The 27,167-nt window shown below is 38.9% G+C and overlaps 1 protein-coding gene across 3 annotated transcripts in view; it reads right to left on the minus strand.

Annotated features, from left to right (window-relative positions):
- Positions 1-4,367: 4,367 nt before the first annotated feature.
- Positions 4,368-27,167, minus strand: part of LOC131252592 (protein DETOXIFICATION 46, chloroplastic-like) — a 124,854-nt gene continuing 102,054 nt past the window's right edge. The window contains exons 13-14 of one of the 3 annotated variants that reach the window (XR_009174571.1): positions 6,282-6,441; positions 4,368-4,848 (exon numbers count right to left, since the gene is read on the minus strand). Coding sequence is in view for 1 of the 3 variants with exons in the window: in XM_058253210.1 (XP_058109193.1) it covers positions 4,747-4,848; positions 6,379-6,441 (165 nt within the window). In the remaining 2 variants the exon portion in view is untranslated. Of the gene's footprint in view, positions 4,849-6,281; positions 6,442-27,167 lie in introns of those variants that run through there. The other 2 variants (XM_058253210.1, XR_009174572.1) reach the window with 2 other exon arrangements.

The raw sequence follows: 27,167 nt of genomic DNA on the forward strand, positions 1-27,167 counted from the left end.
GAGATCGATCGGGTACCCCTTTTTAGCGACTCGGGTCGACCGGGTTCACCTTTTCATTCTTTTCCAACAATATGGGGTCGATAGGAGGCAAGTTGCCGACACTTTCATGGCAAAGATGGACCAAAGAAGGCCCGATCAAAGGCGGAAGTGATCAGGACTGTCAGAACCTTAAAGCAGTTGTATCTTGCAAACCGAAATGAGTTTTTCGACATATCATGTATGATTTTGGGGTAGGAGAAGCTGCTTTAGCCAAACAACCTAGTAGATTTGCAAGATTCCATCAAATTGATGGTCGAAAGTCCGTTTTATAAAAAGAGAGGCAAGTCTCTCTTTATTTTCAATTTCTTGGAAATGATGTTTTTAAGTCTTAGCTAAGAAAATGAAAAAGCGTCATTTTTCAACAAATGAGAGGAAGATGAAAATATTGTTTCCTAGAAATTTACAAAACAATCAACAAAAATGCCATTTTCATGTTAGCAACATTTTTTCAATATATATTTCAACTAACCCAAACAGGCCTTTAATGATGTTATGCAATTCTATCACAGTCAAATTGCTAACTCAAGTTTTAGCCAAAATTGGTCAAAATATAAGTTGTTATTTACAAATATGAATAAGGGGAGGGCACACTTATACATACACTAAAAGTATGGGTGTGTGTAAAAAACGCTATTTATAAATACACCAAAAGGGAGGAGTGTAATAGTAAATAATGTAATAAAATAGAGAGGAGGGCTGAGAAATGCTCTTAAATAGGAGCATGATACACTGGGTAACTACTTGCTTTTCTATTTTACAATAATTAAATATTGAGTCGAGTCGGGTGAAGTCTTCAAATCAACCCGGCCCAGATGAACACCAAAAGTCAAGTTTTCTGTAGTTTTCAAGTATGTGCACCACACGCATGCAGAAAATTAGAACTTGCACAACCATCTTAGTAGTAAAGAGCAGACGAAGGAAATAAAACTGGCAATGGTCCTCTGGGCCCAAGAAATTTAAATTGAATTGGCCTGTTCCCAAAACCCAACCTGAGCATTTCAAAATTCAGGCCAGGACCCAGCCCATTGCCAAGCTTAGAGGGAAAGCTAACTAAAATACTGAAACTCAACCACAAATAAAAAGCGACTTCCAAACATACCTCATGGCTCTGATGATGTTGGTGTCATATCAAAACCATGCCAGAGACCAATATAATGATATGTTCCATCTTCAATCCACTTATCGTAAACCATTGGCTTGATCATATATGATTGCCCCTTTGATCTCATATGAGTTGACAATCAAACCGAATACTAAACATGGAATGCACTAACGCAATTTTGAGGTTGAATTGATCTTTTACAAACACTACCAATCAAGCAGATTTTAGAAAATATTTAATATTTAATATTTGTAAATTATTCAACTGATCATTCCTCAGCATTAGTTAAGGATTCTTATTGTGCAAATATCCAATCTTCTGTTGTCGTTTTTATGACTTGATTTTGACTCTGGATGCTTCCCTAGCATGTTTAAACTGATCAGGAACACATCAAAGTAACACAACCTCATTGCAGCCCAATCATGTACATTAATAGCACACATTGAATTACCTCATGGCTCAGTGTAGCGCATGTGGGTTTCAACACTGAGGTCATGGGTTCGAGTACCCATGTGGTGGGTGTGGGTGTGTAAAAAAAAATGACATGAATAAAATAATCTAGCATTTAAATTTGAAAAGTCTTCCATGCATGGAACATGAATCAGATGTCATGATGAATCTAGTGAACCTTGTGGTTGCCATCATCACAGAAGATCTCCACAAACAATGCATGGAACATGAATCAGATGTCATGATGAATCTAGTGATCATTGTGGTTGCCATCATCACAGACAAACAATGCATGGAACATGAATCAGATGTCATGATGAATCTAGTGATCTTTGTGGCTGCAATCATCACAGAAGATCTCCACAAACAATCATGTTTCGACCAATGTTGGATGATGGAACCAACCATAACAATCATGGTGAGTTCTCATCTCAATCATCTCATAGATCAAGGTGAGGTACATCTAAATGCACATATGCATGTAAGTTATGCAACCATTTAAACTATTGTTACAAAATTCTCAACATTTCAACAATAATCATGAATTACTCACAATTTTTCTTTTTCAAAAAGAAAAAAAATCCCAATTAACCTGCAAATCATCATGTAATTCACAAATTAATCCTGGCTTGCAGCTTATCTACAAATAAGAGCTTTCTCTAAGTCCACGGCATGTACAAGGCATCTCATGCACTTACCATCAGTGTTTTCAGTATCGATAATATCAGCCGATATATCCCCCGATATATTATGTATCCCACTTGGGCGATACAAAACCCTAAGGTAATATCCAAAGCTCTTCGTATTGTAGAAGATGTTGCATGAAATTGCAGCGTATCCCATGATATCGCATATATCGCGAAATATCATGACTAGTCCCTTTTATAAAATTCGTATAGCCGAAGATATAGCATATATTGTGAAATATTGCCACCAGTCCCTTTTATAAAATTCTCCATATCGATATTGCACAGAAACGTGAGAAGTCTAGGGCTTTCTTTAGAAAATTCAAAAAAATCCATCTAAATCGTTTTTTTCTTGATTCTTCTCCATTTCTAACTAGATCAATTATGGATTTCGATCTTTCCTCTTGAATTCATTCAAAGAAACGAACAAATTTCGAGTTGGAATCAACATTCAAGCCGATTTGGAGCCTTTTAATTTTTATTTTTTAAAATCCAGGGAGCACTTTCGAGTTTTGATTTATTTATTTTTGCTATAAAATAATGTAAAATTAGTGCCAAATGGTTAGAAATTCATAATTCTTCATGTTATAAATGAAAATTCATGAATAGATTTGGGGGAGATGGGCTGATTTGTGGGAAAAATCGAAATTTCCTTAAAATTTCCCAAATTTGTTGCAATCTTATCGTCCAACATGAAATCTTATGTATGTAACTTGATTTAGTGATTATTGGTAATTTGGGGATTTTTTGGAAAAAATAATTTTTAATTATAAATATTTTGAAGAGAGATTTTTTTTTTTTTTTGCAAAATTCTACTTTGATCAATAGTCAATTGGCCTCCATTTCAGAGTATTTTTTTTTTCTTCAAATTCTACTCCTAATGCATGCACATCACTATGTGGGTCTAAGGCATAGCCACACATAATTTAGAGGTATATTTCTAATTTTCTACTTCTTTTGCTTTTGAATGTATTGTTTTTTTTTTTTTTTTCTTCCATACGTGTCTTCTTACATTTGTAAATTATATGAATTAACTTTCAATATACTAGCATCGGTTCAATCGGATAGCACATATATTAGGACCCTATATAAAGGAAACCTATCATGTACACTTATTTTCTGTGATATTTTGATTTCTAAATGTGTATTGATGTTTTTTTTTAAACAATTCTAGAGGTTTCATTAAAAAATTTGAACAATTTCCCAATGTTTCATCACGTTTCCCAATAATAGCGATACATTACGCGATACAACTGAAATATCCCATGCAATAACCGATATGAATCCGTATCCCAAGGGTGCTATACATTATGCGATAACGATATGAAAAACATTGCTTACCACAAGTGCCAACATGGCACGTTGGTACATGTAGATGGTTTCACCCACTAATCAGGTTGTTCCAATTGTTAGGTTGGCCATGATTTGTGAAATAACTGTATAACTAAAGAAAAAAGTTCACTGAAATACTTACCCACCCAAGTACTTATAACATTGTGGCCTATCTGCTGAATGGATCGGATATCTTTTGGGGCGAGAACCTCTACACAGACCCACCCGATGAATGGCTTGGATATTGCACCTGTTGGCAACAAGGGTGCATGTGGTGGCCTGTAGATAGTATTCCTTGTGTACGTGTGGGCTTAGCAAAGTTCTTGCAAATGATATGCAAATTAATAATGAATAATTCATGAAAGATTCCTAATTTAAGTCAAGTCCAAAATTATTAAAAAAGGATGCTCTATTTCTGTTATTTCAGAGAAAATTACCCAAAATTTTCTTTGAAGTCTTCCAAAATCATTCCCAAGTCAAGACTAATAGCCTCGCCAAATTATTGTGAATTTTGAACTTTGTAAATAGCTCCATACATGCACAATGATCTACTCTATGCAAGTAGCAAACCAAGAATTCAATCAACAGCTACAGATGGAAATCTCTCGGAGTCCACTCTGGAAAAAATGCATACACATTACCACAATATATGCTTGATAATAATAACAACCATACAAATAAACATTCACAGCAGATAATTGAGTCCAATAACTTAATGAAACATGTAAATGTGTCTAATAAACCTCATAACTCGCAGATAGTCTAAAATTTCTATATGAATAATAATTTGATATCCAACTAAGTAGATGTGATTTTCCTTTGTATCAATTTGGGTGGAATTACAGATGATGAAAAATTAAAATGGCAGAAACAAAGCCCATTTCAGAAAGTAAAAATTACCCAATTTGCTGTAGTGTTTACCATCGGGGCTTTTGGACACTGCAAGTGATTGCATCGAACTGCTTTCTTTGACACTGGTGACGCCCTAAGCCACGAGTTCAATGTAAGGGCTGATTTAGATGAAGGCAGCATTGACCATCAAAGCCAATAGATGATGGATTGAATAAGATGTTATGGCCATGTTAGATTGCCCCTGAAACTATCAATACTTATCTCATAAATGCAGATGAAACTCCTCTATGCAGCCTTCAGCTTGTTCAGTTGCTGCTGGTTGAACTCATCAGAGTATAGCACACCATTGTGAGAAGTAAGCCTTTGCAAAGCAAGGGAAAAGCGAGCCTGAAGATAGAGGAGTAACAATCATACTGATTGAAACAACTACTTGCATTGTATATGATGACAAATGAATCATCGAATCAGTTACCCACTGATTCCTGCCCACTCTTGGTAGAACATGATGCCAAAATCACAGGGATTGAATGATCTTAATCATATGTATCGCCATTTGCTTACAGCTGTCCTTTTGCGAGCCATAGATCAGAGGGTTCCTATCATCTCATCAAAGAAGCAATCTGAGGTGGTGCCCACTGAATGGATGATTCTAGTTGACGAGTGGACCTATTTGCATTTAACAAATCTGACAGTCCAACTTGGATGTTATTCAATCAATGTGCTTTTTGCATTAGGTCTCATGGGTGTTTAAATTGTGTTGAAAGAACAATGTCTTTTGCTGCAGCATCACACAAGTGCCAACACAGCAACAGATGGTGAAATCTGAGTCATTCATCAGGTTAGCCCATCTTTGATGTATCCCGCCCTAAAAATCAAGCCAGTCCACTCATCAAGAGGCCCACTCATGTACATTTGATGTGGCTACTGGTTATCCTTCTCTGACAGTCCATATTTATGAGTAGTCTACCACATGGGTGTGCAGACCAGGTTTTAATCTGAGAAACATTCACCCGCAGGTGCCTATTGAATGGTTCAGAACTCAACAATGCTGTCTTGGGACATGCGGCTACTTGTGTTTGGTGGGTTTGATTATGCAGCTGCAAATAAAATTCTTCATTAGAAAGAAAGAGAACCTTTAAAATTCAAATGCATTGGAAAAGTTATCAACATTTACACTAAAATTCCAGGCATGGGACCGGCAATGAGAGCATAGAACTCCCATAAGCGTTTTGTGGGTCGCGAATAGACTGTTAAGAAAGAGAATACAGAAAGAGCCCATATTCAACAGAAAAAAGGCCACCCTTGATCGCTAGGACCTTCCACTGGGGTTATTATACATGTGCCATCAACAGTGAGTGAGACCATCATGTCATCTATTTGGTTAATAGAAACCTGTCCCCACTTGTACAACCTGAACAACCCCAGCATACTATACAAACTCCGGCCCCCCAGCATGGTCTAATACCTCTGATTAAATAAAATATTCAGGAGGTTTTCTAAGACCGAAAACATGTAGCCCATGCACATGACACAATCTTAAGCCAGTGTGGCACACAGCTGAGAGATCCAATTCTTCCATCAGGTGTGCTCAGCCATGTGGATTGTGGTACAAAGATCAAGTTGGTCCACCTGTCATTCGGGCCATATTAAAATAAAAAAGGCTACCAGTTTAGAAATGGTTGCTGAAGTTTTTTCTTTTTTCTTTTTTTAATCTGTTCATTTGTTTCATGAACTGTGGCCCGCCTGATGAATGGACAGACTTGAACTTTGGTGAGGTCATCAATATGAGGGGGCACTGACGGACAGCTTGTACTTCATACCTGTGTGCCATGATGGCATTTAGTAGTAGATATGGGATTCCTTTTACACACGTAGGCTTACAAAACTCTATAATTGGATATGGAGAGACAAAGTTACCCATTGAAATCCTGCGAGGGCCCACCAACAACCTGGCAAACCACACCCTTTACCGCTCACGAGCTGATAGCAGAAAACATTTAGGAGTTATTAAAACAAGCAGAAAGTGAAGGACAGCAATTATCACTGAAATAGGTGTATCCTACTATTCATCACGTAAATAACTCTTAGTTTATTACGCCCTACCATCCCAAATTAGAAGGGGGAAGATGTGAAGGGTAATATGAGCGTTTCCAAAAGCAAAAGGCTTATGTCATTTTTACTTCTAGTCCTCTCGACTCAAATTTTATCACTAGAATGGAACTACCAAAGTAAGCAGCAATAAGACAATGAAAGCTAATTTCCCCTGCCTTTTTTTTTTTTTTTTTTGCATTTCTGATTCCTAATTGAAAGATAATTCAGGAAGCAACATTAGCATGGAAGAAGAATGTCATGTAGAATGGTTAATCCAGGCAAACACAAAAAATGAAAAAAAGAAAAGAAAAAAGAAGGCAATGTAATCGACAGTCTGCTAATGCATCAGAACATTATTGACTCGACAGTTGGCAGTGGATGATTGAGAGAAAGATCCCCAAGAAGAATCCTTGATTTCAAATCCATACTTTTTCCCCTATAATTGTTCATTTCATGTGTCTACCATGTGAAGTATCTAATGTGTAACATTTAAGCTTTTAATTCTTGGTTAAGTATTATGATGAATCCATAGATCCAATCAATAATTTTATATTGTCGTAAATTGGCAATGTGCTACAGAATAGTATAGGTACTGTTGTCCATCTGGTGGACGGATTCCATTAATTGACTTGGTTATCATTGAATATACATGCCCTTGGGAGCTTAATGATAATTTAGATTTACAACTTTTAACCACTTGTTGTAGCATAAACCATTTGGTATTCAATATTTGGCAATTAAAAATCTAAATCTGCCAGTAAGCACTTATAGTTCAGGGGTGTATTGATGCATGCTAGTGGTCAATAGCACAAGAACAAGAGAATATATGGTCCGTTCGGACATATCTCATGCAAAAGGGGTTTCTGCAAGTCCTTTTAGCTCGGTCAACATTTCGTAGACTAGCAGAAAATCAATCCAATTGGTTTTCAGTAAGTGCGCTTTTTAGCACCCATTTCGATGAGTGGGAACCAGACGGGTTGTCTGCAGAAGCACATCCAAACGCAAGGCAAAATGGAGTTTGGTTGATATTATAGTGTATATTGACCTGGCCAAGGGCCCCAGATTTGTGCTGTGGGCCATTGGGCCTGTTATTTCTGTTTTATTTTTGGGTTTTTTCCTGTTTTCCTGTTTTGCCATTTTGCTCAAGGGTATTTTATGTAATTTGGTTCCCTTAAACTTGTAAATAGAAAAGGGTTGGATGTCCAACCTATATACTCTTTCTATTCTTCCTAAGTTCTTCTACTTTTCTTCATGGTATCAGAGGTTTTGGATAGTTCCTATGGTTTTTTACTTTCTTCTTCCCTTAATCTTTCTTCCTCTTTCTTTATCTTTTCTTCTCTTCTTCTCTACGTTGTCTTCTTTTATTCATATAGTTCATCTTAGTTTGAGAGTCGTGGGTACCTTTACCCACCGATATGATTTGATTCGAGAGGGGCAGACTTGCAGCTGAAGGTTTCTTTGAAGATTTTACCCTTGTGGCTTCTTTTTTGGGGAATATGATAGAAGACTTTACAGGAAAATCTTCTTGGATCCAGGTTCTGAAAATTTCTTCCAGTTTTGGTTAGAAAAAGGTCTGTTGTGGCTGAAATCTAGAAGTTTGGTATAGACCTTGCTCAAAAATTTATTGGATTAAAGTTCTGAAAATTGCGTACAATAACCCTTGATTTTTCAAATTTGTTAATCTACACGCAAGATCTTCTCTCTCTTTTCTTGGTTCTTTGTGAATAGTGATGTACTATTATTTGAGCTTTGCTTTTGAATAATATTGTTTGGATTAAATATGGCATCTTCATCAAGGTCTAAGACAATTAATTTGATCAATTCTAAGATGGAAAGACTGATTGTTCATTCTGAAAACCCTGAGTTGCGGATTACAACTCATAAAGTTGAGTCCAATAATTATCTTCAATGGTCGAAAACAGTTGAGATGTTCATTGGAGAAAAATAGAAATTAGGTTATATAGTTAGCAGTATACTAGAACATCCTATGACGGATCTTCCTATGGTAATTGGAATCAAATAACTTGCTTGTCATGTCTTGGCTTCTGAATTCTATGGATCCAAAAGTTAGTGATTATCTACTACCTGTGAAATTTGGTTGACTGCTCATGAATTGTATGTCGCTCAGAACAATATGGTTCGACTTTATAATGTTTACAAGGAGGTTGGTACTTTTGAACAGTGTTTAAGTATTGATGATATCAGCTGATATGTCCCACGATATATCTTGTATCCCACCGGTGCGATACGAAACATACAAGTAGTGGGATATATCCCACATGTTCGATCCGGTGAGCATTTTCGATTTTCAATCCTTTTTTTTGTAAATAATATTAAATCGATGTCAAATTGTGACAAATCCATGATTTTCCTGTTTTGCATGAAAAATCATGAAGTGGGAGCTTCGATTTTGAGATTTGGAGGAGATGGGCCAAATTGCGGAAAATTGAAAAAAAGAACAAAATTTCTAAATTTCTCGCAAATTGGTTGCAATCTGTGTCAAAACATAAAATCAAATATATATACAACCTGATCTAGTGCTTCTTCTTTTGCTTTTAAATGTATTGCTTGTGTTTCCACACATCTTCTTACATTTATAAATTATATAAATAGACTTTGAATATATTTGCATCAATTCAGTTAGATAATATATGAATAAATTTTGGGTCCTTACTCGTGACTTAGTGGTAGACTCACAAAAGTTTCAACACAAGGTCATGGGTTTGAGTATCCACTATGGTGAAAAGCCACTGTGGTGTGAGTGCGTGGGTGTGTGTGGGGTGTGACGTGTGAGTGCCTATGTAGGGGGAAAAAAAAGACTTCATACAAAGAAAACTTATTATGTGCACTTGTTTTTTCTTTTCTTTTTTTATTTTTTATTTTTTATTTTTATTTTTTTAAATGTGTTTTTTTGAAATATGAAAGATTTCATTAAGGGAAAAGCAAAAACAAAAACAAAAGAGAAGGGCTGCTGAGAAGGCAGACCGCAACTACACGCCTAAAAAGAAAAAATCATGACCATAAAGATCCTTGACATTAGAGGCCCATACTATCATGTAATGCTTGGCCCTTGTAGCTATAGTCTCAGCCATGGTAGAAGTGTTCCTGAAACATCTGCTATTCCTTTCTCCCCAAACCGACCACCAGACTGCAAGGATAGACATTCTCCAAATGATTGTCTTTTCCTTTCCTAGCTGCACCCCGTGCCATGCTTGAAGAAACTGAATAACTTCGCCTGGGAAGCACCAAGATAAATTAAAATTGGATATAATCTCTGCCCAAATGGACTGAGCGAAGCTGCAGTGGAGAAGCAAATGATCGACAGACTCTTCTGCCCTCATACAGCAAAGGCAAATATTAAGGAGGATCATCCCCTTTTTCCTCAGATTATCCACCGTTAGGGTTTTCTTTTTCCCTGCAAGCCAACCAAAAGCTAGGATTTTCGGGGGAGCGGCATATTTCCACAGAAAAGAGAGCTTAAACACTGGATCAGACTTCTGCTTGTGCATCAGGTTATAGAGGGATCGAACTGAAAAGAGAGAAGACTTGTCTGGAATCTAGAAAATCTTATCTTCTGATGAGAGAGAGGGAGCTGCTGTGTAGAGACATTCAAGGAGACCAACAAAATCCGGAATTTCCCAATCTTGGAGACTTCTTCTACAAGTCACGTTCCAAACTAGTTTACCACCATCTACCGAGAAATTGTTAGCAACGAAAGAATTTTTGGAATTGGCTATAGAGAAGGAGATGGGAAATCTATCTTTGAGCTTTTGATCTCCAATCCATAAATCCTCCCAAAACCGAATTTTGGCGCCATTGCCAAGCATGAATCCGACATATGGGATGACTTCCCTTTTCATTTTCAAGATTTCTCTCCAGATGTGAGAAACTTTATGGGATGGCGGTTCATTTATCCACCATCCACCAGGGGATGTGCCATATTTACCTTTAATGATGGAGCTCCAAAGACTTCCTTGTTCAGCCCCAAGCCGCCAAATCTACGTTCCAAGGAGAGCTTGATTCATAATTTTAAGATCTTTGACCCCCGCTCCTCTATCTGACAGATGAAGACAAACCTCTGACCACTTTAGCAGGTGGAATTTCTTCACGTTTTCCTTACATTGCCATAGAAAGTCCCGCCTCGCTTTATCATTGGACTCTCTGACTAAAGGTGGGCATTTGAGCAAGGACATGAAATATATTGGAAGGTTAGAGAGCGTAGCTTTTATTAATGTGAGGCGGCCACCTAACAAGAGATAATGACTCTTCCATCTCGACAGATACGATTGAATTCTGAAAATAACTTTATCCCATAGACCTTTGGGAGGGGAACCAATGCATAACGGCAGGCCCACAAAAGAAGACGGCAGCGAATCAGCGGTGCAACCAAAAAATTGAGCAAGATTTTTTACTTCCTCTGTTTCCATGTTGATCCCGAAGAATTTGGATTTTACCATATTAACCTTTAGACCAGAGATCGCTTGAAAGCAACGAATAGTAGTTCGGAGATTGTCCACCTTTTCAGTCGAAGCATCCGAGAAAATTAAGGAGTCATCTGCGTATTGAATGTGCGTAATAGGCTGTGGCATACCTCTGATTTCAATCCCTCTTAGAATTCCTTCCTCTTGCCCTCTAAGGAGCATTCTGGACAAAGCCTCTACCACAATTAGGAATAAGAAAGGCGAAAGAGGGTCTCCCTGTCTCAATCCTCTAGAACTTTTGAAGAAGCCTTTTGGAGAGCCATTTAATAAAATTGAAAAGTGGGCTGATCCAGTGCATTCTCGCATCCAGGCTCTCCATTTGTCCTCAAACCCCATACGAAGAAGCATGTACTGCAAGAAGCCCCAATCTACATGATCGTAGGCTTTTTCGATGTCTAGTTTGCAAACGATATGCTTTTGACCCGACGTAACAGCCGCATCCAAAATTTCATTAGCACTGAGAGCTGCATCTACAATCTACCTGCCTGCTATGAAGGCACTCTGATTTTTTGATATGAGCTTCCTGATCACCTTTGTTAGACGCAACGCCAAAACCTTAGCCAGAGTTTTATAAGGGCCCCCCAATAGACTGATGGGCCTAAAGTCTTTCGGGGACGCGGCACTTGATATTTTCGGAATCAAGGCTACGAAGGTAGCCCCTAGACTGGTAGAGATCCTGCTCCTTTTGTGGAATTCCTTGAACCACTCCGTAACATCTACTGTTTGGATAACATCCCAGAATTGATTAAAGAAGGATATCGGGAAGCCGTCCGGACCCGGGGCTTTATCTGCCGCTAGTGAATCAATGGCCCTTTTAATCTCTTCTCGAGAGAAGGGAGCTTTAAGAGATTCTGCCTCCACGTTTGATATTATATTGAATTGAATTCCATCTAGCTTGGGCCTGCACCACACTTCTCCCTTGAGAAGGGTTCTGAAGTAAGAAATCATCTCCTTAGCTATCTCGTCTTTATCTTCTATTCGATTTCCATCGACCAAAATATTGTTGATTCTATTATTTGTCGCTTGCATGCTTGCCATTATGTGGAAAAATCGCGTATTTCTATCACCTTCCTTTAACCAATTCAGGCGAGCCTTTTGTTTCCAAGATATTTCTTTTCGAAGGATGCTATTGGCAATATCTTGGATCAGCTGCACTCTTCTTGCCTAGGTATCGGGAGAGAAAATGTCTAGTTCAGCCTGCGCATCTAAATTTGACAGTTTAGCTATCAGCACTTCTGAATCCTGATTCTTGTTTAGACTCTCAGTCTGGCACCATTGTTTTATCTCTTTTTTCAGCATTTTCAACTTTGTAGACAGCCTGAAATCTGCAGAGCCTTCTACCTTGAAACCTGTCCACCACTTGGCAAACTTTTTTGTAAACCCCTTAATTTTCAGCCACGATAAATCGAAACGGAATGGCTTTGGCCCCTAGTTTTGCTCGTCCACTGTAAGGGATATGGGACAATGATCGGACGTGATCCTAGGAAGAATTGTTTGAGAAGTTAGAGGGAACTGATGTGTCCACTCTGTAGAGATTAGGAATCTGTCCAGACGACACATTGTAAGGGCCTCTCTCCCATTTGACCAGGTAAATCTTCCCCCAAGAAGGGGAAGATCCACAAGCTCCTCTTCTTCAATCTAGGAAGAAAACGAATTCATAGCTGAAGATACGGATCTGCCATGAGATTTTTCAAAAACGTGCCTGATGATGTTGAAGTCTCCTGCTAGGCAGCAAGCTCCTGTGAATTTTTGCCTAGAGGCTGAGAGTTCTTTCCAGAAAGACCCCCTGTCCGCATCCTGAGTAGGCCCATAAACAGAGGAGAAGAGGCAGGTGAAACCTGAGGAAATATGTTGAAGAATAACCGAAACCGAGAAATTGCCGATCCAACTGTTTTGAGCTTGCCAGATAGACGACTTCCAGGCTATTAGAATACCGCCTGCGCTGCCGTTTGAATTTTTTGCCACCCATCTCGCATCTACAGCCCTCCATAGAGAGCCCATCAGTCAATCGTCGAAATTGCTACTTTTGGTTTCCCGAAGACAAAGAATCTCTGGATTGTATCTAACGCAGGTGTCCTTAATAGCCCTTCTTTTCTATTTGGACCCCACTCCCCTCACATTCCAAGAAATGAGCTTCATTTGGAAACTGAGCTGCCCCGAACGCCCTGAATCGAAGCCCTTTTCGATGGAGTTTTCTGAATTTCTTTGCCCTGATAGCAAGCTTTGTAGTTCCCTGTTACTGCGTGGAGTTAATTTGCGGCCTCTAGGTGATTTCTGTTCTGCAAGGGGTCTTCCGCTGGACTCTACACATTGGAAAAGGGCTATAAAATCCTCCGGACAGTCTCCAAAAGATAGCCCAAGAGATCTGCCCACACATCCCAAAGCATCTCTGATCCATTTTTTGTTGTGTATCTTCTCTAGAAGATTTGTTCTATCAGAACTTGACTTCTGCTGGGGAACGTCTACGACTGAAATCTGGCCATTTCCCACACAGGCTTGCAGGGGTTCTGCTTCTATGACCTCTAAATCTGGGTGCTCTTGGAACAACTCAAGCAGACCTTGGTCCGACCAGTCTCGAACTGACGATGGAGAAGAAGATCAAACCGAAGGCTGAGAAGGTGGATTCTCAGAGCAAAAGGATCCTTGGTCTAACTCGGAGATGTCGGTTCCTTGAATCATCTTCCTCGGACCAGATATGGATAGAGGAAGAGATTGTTGTGGCTGGAATAGGGGTTCACTGTAAGAGGGTGGATGTATGATAAGGGCGTCAGATGGGATTGAAGGGTTCGGGATGAGATTACTGTCTGCAGGCGGATGAGAAATAAGAGGGAGGTTGAGGTTAAAAAACCTCAGATGAAATAACCTAGGCCCAGCAACATTTGGACCCGAAAAGTCGGGTCTACTGTTGCGGTTGAAAAGACCCGATGACCGCCTACCCGATGAGTTAACGGATTCGGGTCGTAGGCCCGGGTTGAAATCAGCACTTTCGAGCTATCCGCTTGCCTCGAGCGACTCGAGATTCGATACAGTAACGCCACACGGCTCATTCACCCTATCAACGTCGACTGATGGACGGTGGAGATTAAATTCGGCTGAAGCGTCTGAATTTCTCTCTGCGCGAGATGCTGGGGCTATGCCACCTGTCCTAGGATAGCTTTCATTTTCAAAATGGGTGGATTTATCACCTCCACGTATCTGACTAGGTTGCCTGTTACTGACCGCTGCAATAAATGCATCCTGAGAGAATGCAGTAGCTATGTCTGGTGTTCTGCAGGAGTACAGCAATGGAACTTCTCCATGCTCCTTTCCGATAGGTCCAGTTCTTCCGGAATTGATCGAGGATTCTCTAGCACACCATAAGTTGCCCCATCTCGGATATGGCGACCGATTATCCTCACGCTGAACTGGAAGGAATATCTCCCTATCTTCTACTTTCACCTGGATCTGGGATGGAATAGGGTCCCCTTTCTTTCTTCTCACCCTCATTCTGGCGACTGCAACTTCCTCCCCTAACTTGGTCTTTTGATCCAATTCTATTAACTGGCTCAATAGTTTAGCCACTATGATAAAGAACTCATCATACCAGAGTTCAAGGGGGATCCCCCAAATTAGAAGCCAAACTTCTTCAAATCCGAATAGAGAAAATTCCTCCCAGCTTAAAACAGAGCTTATAGGCCCGTCGTTGTGAAGAGCTCCTGCCATGATAAGAATATTCGGGTTCAAACCCGGCGTTAGTTTAACCCAAAGCTCATTGTACCCAATGGGTTTGATTGAGAACTGAGAGGCTCGGATTCTACAAACTGCATCCATCCATTCCCTAATTTCCGATATCAGCACCCCATCTCTTGTTTTGGTAACCACCGAGTCTTGCAATTCCTTCTTAGATTGTGCGATCCGCTCTTTGCTGATGATAATCGAGTATGGTTCCTTTGGGTGCATTAATTCCTTTTTTCTTCCTACTGTGATATCCGACCCTGTTGGAGGATTTGGTTGATCACCGACTTGAGTTTGCTTCAGCAGCACATCCCGGTATGAGGAGCTCAATTGATTGGCAACATTCATAGTCGATGCGATTCGGTGGTCCGATTTATCCGAAACCGGAGTGGATCGACAATCCGATTTCCCTGAGGTTACGCCCTTTCTATGGTTTCTCTCCGGCCCAAACTGAGCTCGCTGAACAAGCAGCTTGTCTCCTCCAAAGCTCTATCCGTGAAGCATTTAAACTGCTCTGCATAGCTCTTCCTCCGAGCTCATCCTGATGAGAGCAAATCCCCTGTATTGGCCGCTCTTTTTGTCCCTGGGCATTTTCACGTCCATGACTGCCCCTGCTCTCCCAAAAACCTTTTCAAGATTTAAAGGATACCAGCCCGACGGATATCCCTTAACAAAGATCATGGGAAGGGAATCGTATTTGTTGGATTCCTTTTTTCGATCATGTTTTTTGCTATGAACCTGAGTCCATTCTTCCATCTGGATTGGGGATTCAGCCAAGCAATAGTTGAGGCCTATGTGCAGATCACCGTCCACACGATCGCTCATCAAACGATCAACGGAGGGATCGGGGCCGTTGGAAGCGATCGGAGGAGGAAAGGAAAGTTCATTTTTTAAAATGTTTTGATTCATAAGTGTGTGTTGATGACTTTTTTAACAATCACTGAAGTTTCATTGAAAAGTTCCACCAATTTTCCAATGTTTCCAACAGTGGCGATACATTATGCAATACAACTGATATATCCCATGCAATAACTGATAGATATCCGTATCCCAAGGGTGCGATATGTAACGCGATACCAATATTTCGAACATTTCTTTTGAGACGGGGTGAGCGTTCAGTAGCTAATTATCATGCAAAGATGCATAGTTTATAGCAAGATCTATCTTTCCTGGAAGATCTCCAGTTTGCATGTATTACTGATACAAAGGCATATTAATGAAATATTGAAAAAAGAAGAATAAGAGGATATTCGAGTTGTTAGCATGTCTTAGTTTTGATTTTGAACCTTTTTGGGCTCAAATTCTTGGTTCACTTATTCTGCCCTCCCTAAACAATGTTAAATCTTTGCTCTTATGAAATAAGAGGCATCATGCGGCTATGAGATCAGCTGTGGTTGAGAAATCTACCATTTTGACCGAATTTAGAAATTTTGATAATGTTGGTACTGGAGGAGGTAGAGCTACTAGACAAGGAGGTAGAGATGCAAACCATGGACGTGGTCATAGTGTTGGTTGTGACTGTGGTGCGGACCAATTGTATACTCACTGTAATCGATATGGCCATATTGTTTATTATTATTGGGTTCTTTTTGGCAAATCACCTCAAAGCCATTTTGCTAATTCAGCTAATACAAATGCTAAAGACTTTTCAAGTACTATTAGTGAAGTGGCTCCATTAGTAAAGTCACATGTGGCTCAACCAGCAAGGAATATAGTCCATCTCTTAAAAAGTGAATATGATGCTTTAGTCAGGGACGCTACCCAAAATAAGGATTCTCCATCTACATCTTTAACTCAGAAAGGTAATTCCTTCACTTCTCCTCACTTTGCTTTTGAGTCCAACCCTTGGATAATTTAATCACGGACGACTAATCATATAATAGGTGCATTTGTTACTTTTTCTTTGTTTACCTCTGAACCTCAATTGGGTCGTGTGAAGTTCATAGATGGTACCTTGACGCTTATTAAGGAAAAGGGAACCATTTCGGCTTCACCATTGCTCTCATTGTCTTTTGTCATATTGGTTCCTAATATTGCTTTTAATATGTTGGTTGTAAGTTATATTACAAAGGATCTAAATTGTAGTGTAACATTTTCTTTCTTGATCAATGTCTTTCACGATCCATGGACTTGAGAAGGATGGGTTATAAATTCTTCATTTTGGATTCTTCAAGTCAATTTAGTGTCTTACAGTAAAAAATGAGGATCTTTATCTTTAATAATATTGTTTTGGTCATCCTTCTAATTTGGTCCTTTAATCTTTGTTGCACCAGTCAGTTTAGTCCAATGATATAAAAAATTTCCAATGCGAGGCTTGTGTTTTGGTTAAACATCATAAGTTTGTTTATCCCTCTGTAGAAAGAAAGTCAAATAGAATTTTTTTTGTTAGTTCATTATAATATATTGGGGCCAATTCTAAATAATTCCAATGGATTTAAATACTTTGTCACATTCATTAATGATGCTCCTTGTATGACATGGATTTATTTGATAGAAAATAAAGATGAGGCTGTTCAATTTGCAAAGCGTTTCATGCTTGGGTTAAAAATCGATTTAATACAAATGTTGGAACCCTTTACTGATAATGGAAAGGAATATCTTTCTCATTTTATGCTGTCATACTTCAAGAACATGGTATAAATTCTCAAACCACTTGTACATATAACCCACAACAAAATGGTATTGTTAAAAGAAATAATAGACATATTCTAGAAATTACTTGTGCTCTTCTCATTGGTATGTCCATTCCCAATTATCTTTGATTTGATGTTGTCCTTACTGCTTGTTATTTGATTATTTATTTGCCCACCATGGTTCTTAAGGGTCAGTCCCCTATTCAATGCTTCTCAGCATTTTACACAATTCTTGAAATTCCATTACGAATCTTTGGGTGTGCTTCTTATGTTTACAATATAGATCCTTGTCAAAATAAATTGTTAGATCAAGCTATTAAATGTGGTTTTTTTTTTAAAAAAAAATATTTGGCCTTCCAAAAAGGGTATAAGTGTTTTGATTCTATTAGTCAAAGCATTATGTTTCTATGGATATCAAGTTTCTTGAAAACATTCTATATTTTTCGAAAGATCATGGAGAGAACTAGTCAGTGGCTCTTCCTATACCTGTTCTTGACTCCGATCCAATTATTTATGTTCCAAAGGCATGTAATCCTGATGATATTAGAAATAAAGTAGTTCCTAATTATCAGGCAACTAAACCATATTTGAAGGTATATGAAAGAAGGAATGTTTGAACATCAGTCTTGGCCACTGTCCACCACAGGGCATGCTCCTTTGAATTTAGGTACTGATAATCTTCCTACTCGCTTGTCCATTTATTCTGACTCATATTTAGATCCGTCTCTTGATCTACTTGCTGCTATTAGACAAATTAAAAGACAGTGTACTACTCACCCTATTTAACATTTTGTTTCTCATCATTTCTTATCTCCTGAACATAGATCATTTGTTTCTACTCCTGGGTGTCCTACTATTTCGAAAAACTATAAGAAGGCTTTGACTTCTCCCCTATGGAGTCAAGCTAGCTATAAAGGAGATGGCTGCTCTTGAGAAAAATCATACATGGGAGATGATTGATTTACTTGATGGGAAGACTCTGGTGGGTTGTCGTTGGGTATATGCCCTCAAATACCATGGTAGTATAGCTAGATATAAAGCCTGTTTGGTTGCAAAAGGGTTTACAGAGACATATGGTGAGGGCTATTCTGAAATATTTGCTCTTGTTACTAAGAGGAACTTAGTATGTGTTACGATTTCTTTTGCTACTAATCTGAATTGGTTGTTGCACCAGTTTGATGTTAAGAATGCCTTCTTAAATAGTGATTTGACTGAGGAAATTTATATACTTCCTCGTCCTTGTTTTACTTGAAAGGGAGAGGAAAATAAGGTTTGTTGTCTTTAAAAGGCGATATATGGTTTGAAAGAAGATCCTAAATTTAGCAGGGCCTTGATTTGAATTGGATTTCGATGAACTCAGTCAGACTACTCAATGTTTGTTAAATGGTATGTACAAGGCATTATCATTGTTAGTGTGTATATGGATGACATTATTGTTATAGGTGATGGTGCTAGTGGTATTTCTGAATTAAAACTCTATTTAAGCAAGATTTTTGACATCAAATATTTGGGATCTCTTAAATATTTTCTTAGCATTGAAGTCTCTCATTCAAAGAAGGGTATTGTTTTGTCTCAACGAAAATATGCTCTTGATATTTTGACTTCAACTGGTAATCTTGGTGTCAAACCTCTTGATTCTCCATTAGAGCTTAATAAGAAGCATCGGGCCGATGATGGAGAGCTTCTTGATAACCCCCACGTATATCAGTGCTTGGCTGGTTGGTTGATATATTTGACTATTACTCGTCCTAACCTATCTCATATAGTCAGTGTGGTAAGCTAGTTTATGTATGTTCCTCATTCCAGTTATCTAGAAGTTGTTCGTCATGTCCTTCGCTACATCAAATCATCTCCAGGATGTCGCATTCTATTCAGTTCTCATAACTATTTCAATATTGGAGGGTTTTTTTATTATTTTATGCAGACTGGGCAAGATCTCTTGATGATAGTCATTCTACAACAGGGTATTGTACCTTTTTTCAAAGGAAATCTTCTTAAATGGAAGACTAAGAAGCAAACTGTTGTTGCTAGAATTAGTGTTGAGGCTAAATACGAAGCTATGGCGAATATTGTGTGTGAAATCCTATGGTTGAAAAGTTCTGTTGCTGAGTTAGGATTTCTGGTGAATACTCCTGTGCCCATGAACTGAGTTAGGATTTATAGTGATGCTTCGCATAAAGGTTTGAGTTGTGTCCTTATGCGGCGGGGTAAAGTGGTGGCTTATGCATCTAGACAACTTAAGGCGCATGAACAGAATTATCCCACTCATGATTTGGAGTTGATAGTCATGGTGTTCTCTCAAAGTGTGGAGACATTATTTGTACGGGGAGAAGTTTGAGCTTTTCTCAAATCTTGAGAGCTTGAAGTAACTCTTTACATAAAGAGCTGAACATGAGGCAACGTAGGTTGATAGAGTTTCTTCAGGAAATTGATTTCACTCTTCGGTACCATCTGGGTAAGGCAAATGTGGTTGTAGATGCATTGAGCCGTATGCCGCGAGAGATAATTGCCTATCTTATGATTCAGGAGTGGAGGATGCTAGAAACAACAACGAATTTTGACATCAGTTGGGTCCATAAACTTCTGTAGCACGTCTCTCTAGTTTGGTAGTTCAACCTACTTTGATTAACAGGGCAGTGGAGGCTCAACGGTAGGAACCATGGTTATAGGCCAAGGTTTCTAAAGCAACAAAGGGTAGTAGACTAGATTGGGAAGTTGGTGTTGATAGTGGTTTGAGACTCTGACGCAAGTTGTGTGCTCCAGATGTAGTTGATTTGAAAAGGGAAATTTGGATGAGGCACATCGTACTAGATTCATGATCTACCCGGGAGATAAGATGTATCACGATGTGCGTAGGCAGTACTGGTTGAATTACATGATGAGGGAGATTGCCGAGTATGTTTCTAGATGTCTCACGTGCCAGCCGGTAAAGGCAGAGCATTAGAGGCCAGCAAAGACGCTTCAGCCCATACTGATTGTAAAATGGAAGTGGGAGTACATGACTATGGATTTCGTTATGGGTTTGCCACAGATGAGCCACAGTTACGATACCGTTTGGGTCATCATTGATCGTTGACCAAGTCTGCACATTTTCTCCCCAGACGTGCTACCTACTCCCTAGATGAGCGGTGTAGACTCTATATTGTATCCGATCGAGATTCAAAATTCTAGGTTTACATTTCGATTCTAGAAGAGTTCTAGAAAGATTAGGGACGACGCTTGATTTTAGTACGGCATTTCATCCCTAGACTAACAAGTAAATTGAGCGAATGAACCAGATTCTTAAAGACATGCTCTTTGCATGTCTCCTTGATTTCAAGGGGAGTTTGGGATGAATATTTGTCACTGATAGAGTTTGCCTACAACAATAGTTACGGGTTGAGCATTACCATGGCACCGTATGAGGCCTTTTTATGGGAGGCCTTGTAGATCTCCTAATTGCTAGGCAGAGTAGGAGAGAGCACTTTTCTTAGGTCAGAGTTAATGCAGGAGACAATAGAGAAGATTGCAATAATTAGAGATTATTTACAGCCTAGAGTTGTCAGAAAAGCTATGCCGATCACCACAGGAGGAGTTTAGAGTTTTCTGTTAATGACCATGTTTTCTTGAAAGCTTCAACAATGAAGGGTGTGATGAGATTCAACAAGAAGAGGAAGTTAGATCCTAAGTACATTGGTCCATTTGAGATCCAAGAGAGAGTCGATGTTGTTTCTTATAGGCCTGCCTTGCACCTCAGTTGGATAGTGTGCACAAACTGAGTTAGCTCGGTTAACTCGCTCGACTCGACTCGAAAAAGCTCGATTCGACTCAGTTTGAAACTGAGTTCGAGCTGAATCGAGCTGATTTTTGTGGAGCTCGAAAAAATTTTGAGCTGAGTTCGAGCTTGTCCGAGCTCGAATCGACTCGGATCGAACCTCAACTTGAATCGAACTCGGATCAAACTAGTTCGGTGACTCGGTTATTTTGATATTGACGTTGCTCACCAAGTGTTGGATGAAATGACTCAATGAAGTATTGTTTCGGGTGCATACATTCTCCGCGGGATTGGCTGGTGGCAAGGAAGGTATGGATACGAAACAAATCACTAAAAAAAAAAAAACTTTACATGATAAAACTACCCTCGTATTTTGATTTTGATGTTGCCTATCGAGTGTTTGATGAAATACCTTTAAATTGTTGTTGTTGTTTTCCATACTGTGAGAAATTGAAGTTGCACTCCATGTGTTTGAGAAAAAGTTGCACAGGCTCGAATTGGCCTGAGCTGCTGGCTGAACCAAGTCGAGCTGGCCAGTCAGGCTCGAGGACCGAGCTGAGCCGAGTTTGAGCTGGGGTTAGCTATTGGCCGTAATGAGTCAAGTTGTGCCAAGCTCGACTCGGTTCGACTCATGTACAGCTCTGTGTCGATGTTAAGGAAGTACAAGCCAGATGCTTCTCACATCATTGATTGGCAACCCTTAGAGATTATAGATGATGCTTTGAACGCCAAGCAGTCCATCCACATTCTTGATAGGAAGGATCAAGTGCTTGGGACGTAGGTGATACCCTTGGTGAAAGTCCAGTGGTGACATCACGATGTGGAGGAAACTTCCTAGGAGTAAGAGACAAAGGTCAGAAAAAAGTATCCTCATTTGTTTGCGTGATAGGCGCATTAAATTTCGAGGAACGAAATTCCGTTCAAGGAGGGTAGAATATAGCGTCCCTAAATTTATATATATATATATATATATATATATATATATATATATATAGATAGATAGATATAGATATAAATATAATTAAAACACACATGTATACACATGCAAACTCATGCACACATGCTCACACGCATGTACGCACGCATCCACACATGCAAGCACAGGCGTGCGCGCGCACACACTCACACACACTTAGGTATTTAGGGTGTTAAAACCCTAATTGCAAAAGAAAAAAAGGGAAATGTGAGCGAGAGAGGAATTGGTTTAAGCTGAGTATATCTCACTGTTTTTCAGATTTTCTATTCATCTATCATCATGCATCTTCTAGATTTCGTTTTATTATGATGTGCATAGAATTTTTTGATTTGTGATTCATCTGTCATCATGCATCTTCAAGATTTTGTTTTGTTATGATGTGTATAGATTTTTTAGATTTGTGATTCATCTATCATCATGCGTTTTCCAGATTTCACCATGTTGAGATCAGTGTTCAAATTGTCGACGAAATGTCGATATTATCGGCGATAATATCGGTGTCGCTAGTCTAGCGATACCGAAACCCCAATTTTTCGTTTCTCTCCATATTATCGGCGAAAAATCGGAGATATTGTCGATAATTTTGGATTATCGCCGAGAATATCGACCGTAGCCACCAACCACGCAGCCAACAGCCCATTTTTTTGATAAATAGGTAAAAATAAGGGGGAAAAAAAATAAAAAAATTGCTTTGATTTCGCTGTTTTTGTAAATGCGTGAGAGTGATAGCGAACCTGGTTAATCGAAACTCACAGCTCCGAAGAATGCCTCCTGTCGATCTTCGAACATTGCAAAGAGGTAAGAAAAACCACAAAATCCCCTTTCTCTTTTCCATTTGAAGCTTGAAATTTCGGCGAAAAATCAGCGATTTTAGGAATTTCCTCGCGATTTGGGAATAATATAGGGTTTCGAAACCCTCGCTCAAAAACCCCCTTTCTTCGGCAAGAATCCCTCGCGAACGACATTTCAGGGTTTTCTTCGTCTTTTTTTCTTTCTTTTTTTTTTTTTTTCTTTATTTCGGGCTTGATATGAGGACGCGGATTGGCTGGTGTACCTTACACCAGCAGTATCCCTGCTGTATTCACGTCAGCAAGTTAAGTGGGTCTGATGACGTGGTATGTGTTATCCAGACCGTTAATCCATTTGGCGAGCTCGTCGTAAGGAGTTAGAAGAAAAATAAGACAGATCTAACTATCAAGTGGACCACACTGCAAAAAGCAGTGGGAAATTGAACGTCTACCATTAAAACACGTTTTTGGGTCACGGAAGTTTTGGATCAATATGAAATTTGTTTTTCCTCTTCATTCATGTCTTTGTGACATTATGAACAGATTGGATGGATAATAAACGTTACGGTGGTCCCTATAAAGGTTTCAACGGTGTACATCAATCTTCTCGCAGTTTTGTGTGGTGGGGTCCACTAAAGCTTTGGATCTGCCTCATTCTCTACGTAATGCCTTAAAATAATATCTCCAAATGAATGGACGTTGTGGATACAACATGTACATCTTAGTAGGGTCCACGGAACTTGATGACGTGTAGCGAGTGTCCCTACGGCAGTATCTAATCCGCGTCCGGTTTTTACGCGGAAAGCACATTGCGTACTGAGTTATACGCTCTAACCGTATAGAGTAAACTCTAGTAGGCCCACCATGAATGCATCTAGTCCATCCACGCCGTCCATTCGTTTTTTCATATTATTTTAGGGGTTGAGACCAAAATTTAAGCATACCCAAAGATCAAGTGGACCATACCATTGGAAACAGTTGGAATAATAACTTCCACCATCGAAACATTTCTTGGGCCCATAGTGATGTTTATTTGTCATCCAACCTGTTCATGAGATCACACAGACATGGATGAAGGGAAAACACAAATACAAGCTTGATCCAAAACTTCCGTGGGCCCCAAGAAATTTTCAACAGTAGATGTTCAATTCACACTATTTCCCATTATGTGTTCCACTTGAGGTTTGGATATAGTTCATTTCTAGGCTCAAGCCCAAAATTTATCTATTAAAATGGTTGGACGGAGTGGATAAAATACATAAATTATGGTGGACCCACAGAGTTTACACAGCACGCTTAACCTATTGAGTTACTCGGTACGCAATCGGCTCTTCCTTTTAACATAAGTGGTGTGTGGACGTCACCAAGTTCTATGGACCCCACCATGATGTATGTGTTATATCCACATGGTCCATCCAATTAGCGAGACCATTTTAGGTAGTGAACCCAAAAATGAGGTAGATCCAAAGCTAGGGTGGACCACACTGCCAAGGCAATGGGGACAATGATTCCTACCGTTGAAACCTTCCTAGGCGCCATGGCCCACAGTGGTGCTTATTTGTCATCCAAGTCGTTCATAAGATCACACGGGGATGGATGAAAGTAAGATACAAAAATGACGTGGATCCAAAACTTTTGTGGCCCCTAATAATTTTTCAATGGTAGGCATGTTCAATTCACATTGCTTCCTGTGGTGTGGTCCATTAAAGCATTGGATATGCTTCATCTTTGGGATCAAGCCTTAAAATTATCTTGTAAAATGGATGGATGGGGTGGATAAAATACATAAATCACAATGGGCTCCACATAGTGATAAGCGTACTGATTTATAGGGTGCGCGCGTGTCACTGGTTTGTATCCGTGGATTGATGGGTTAATGTTATGTGGGGCCATCATAATGATAAATATTTTATCAATGTTGTCCATTTATTTTGATAGATAATTTTAAGGCATGAGTCTAAAATGAGACAGATCTGCATGACTGCATCTCAGGTGGAGCACACTAAAGGAAACAATGGCGATTAAATGCTCACCATTAAAAACTTCATAGGGCCATTGTAATAGTTTTTTTTTTCTTGCCATCCAACCTCTTAATTAGGTTACACAGATCTTGATGAAGCGAAAACACTGTTTAGATTATGTTAAAATTTGCCACATGTACCATTTTCAAATGTTAGGTATCAAGCGTCATACACAGCCAAAGTATCAAATACCACACTGATTGGATAATCTAATCCATCCTTGATTTGGCATCTTTGAGTTCATTTACTTTTACATGTCTTAATTACTGTATACCAGCTGCATTTGTATTATATAAACTAATTTTGGTTACTATTTAAGTGATTTCTTACGACAACGCATACTTTTTGGCCCCCATTAAATGAAAATTTCTAATTTAATGCATTCTTTTTGCAAAATTTTCATTCATAAATATGTAAATATGTGTATTTAGGCATGTCCTGAAGTTTCACTGAAAAATTCCATCATTTTCCCCATATTTCCCCCTTTTTCCCTGCATTTCCGATTATCGGCGATATTATCAGCGATAACGATATTATATCTTTATCTCCGGCCAGCAAAACTTGTAGCGATACCGACAACTCGAACACTGGTTGAGATACACATACAGATTTTCCAGATTGTGATGCATCTGGTCATCATGCGTTTCTAGATTTTATTTTGTTTTGATACATGTACGAGTTTTCCAAATTTGTGATACTCAGAAAGCAATTGCAGATCTTTGAAAATAGTTTGTGAATTATTGTCGGTTCACCCAAAAAAAAAAAAAAAAAAGAAGAAGAAGTGATATTTGGAGATAGTTTGTGAATTATTGTTGGGCATATTTGCAAACCACATGTTCAACAATTTCAAGATTCCCTAGTTAGAGTAAAAATGATTAGGCATGTTTTATTAAAAAAAATAAATTATGAACTAATCTTGGAATGCCAGTAAATAAGTAGGATGATTGAGTCCCTTGGATCAAAAGTCTTTAAAGTGTAAGCAGAGCGGTTGAGTCCCTTGGGTTGAAAGTCCCTAAAGCGTAAATAAGTGGGCCGATTGAGACCGTTGGATTGAAAGTCAACCTCAATTGGTATCTTTTAGAACCTACATTAATCAAGGCCAGGTGGGTGAAACAGACCACTTACGTTGGCCAGGTAGAACAGTAGTTTGACCAGCTAAGGTACCAATAATCACTCGTTGATTGAGGCCGGGTGGGTGCAATAGATCCCTTATGCAAGCTGAGTGGGTTTGAAAAAGTGTTGGCCAACTAGTTCAAATGGCCTGGTATTTTGAAATTTAATCTGTATTGATTATTAGTCATGGCTTTTGTAAAAAAAATTATTGAAAATTTTAATATGTGTTGATTATTAGTGATGGCTTTCTATATGAAAATGCATCGATTATTAACGACTACTTTCTATACAAAAATGCAATGGTTATGTGTTATGTCATGCATGTCACCTTTTTAATGACATTTTATTTAATTAGGATCATTTGGAATGTGAATGTTGTTTTTTTTTAAAAAAAAAAAAATTTAATTAAAAATAATAATAATAATAATTTTTTAAAATTTTTTTATAATTGCATTGGGATATACTCATTGAGCTCTCAAGCTCACCCTTTTAGTCGATGGTGACTTTTAGGAATAGGACCTCATCTTGAGGATTGTTTGTAGATGCTAGTCAAATGCTTAGCTTATTTATTTATTTTATTTTATTTTCTTGTAAGAGACTCATATCCCTTTTTTTTAGATGATGACATTTTAATTATTAGATGAAGTTGATGTTCTCCTTTACTTATGCAAACAAGTACCACATCTTTTGCCCTTCATGTTACTTCTACTGGTAGTCCCTAAGTGATAACCTCAAGTGCTACCAATTAGATGTCCAGTACACCCAAGCTCTTTTCCTCCATCACCTACTTTGCACATGGCAAAGTGAAGGTAACAAATGGCACCTTCATAGACATTACAAGGAAAAGTGCCATTCCTTCATCTTCACAAATCTCCTTGCATTGTCCTTCTTGTTCCAAATCACAATGCAAACTAGTTATCTATTAATGCCCTTAACAAAACCTAAAATGTTTTGTAACCATTTTCCTAGATCGTAATAATTTTTAGTACCTGCAAACAAGGTGTCCCGTATCCGTTACGATACGGCCGTATTGGCCGATACGTAACGGTAATGGCCGACACCGTTATGCTATACGGGGTCAAAACGGGCCCCCCTCCCCCCCCCCCCCCCCCAATTTTGTGACCGTAACGGCCGT

The sequence above is a fragment of the Magnolia sinica genome, chromosome 1, assembly GCF_029962835.1.
Source record: "Magnolia sinica isolate HGM2019 chromosome 1, MsV1, whole genome shotgun sequence".
NCBI classification, from domain to species: Eukaryota; Viridiplantae; Streptophyta; class Magnoliopsida; order Magnoliales; family Magnoliaceae; genus Magnolia; species Magnolia sinica.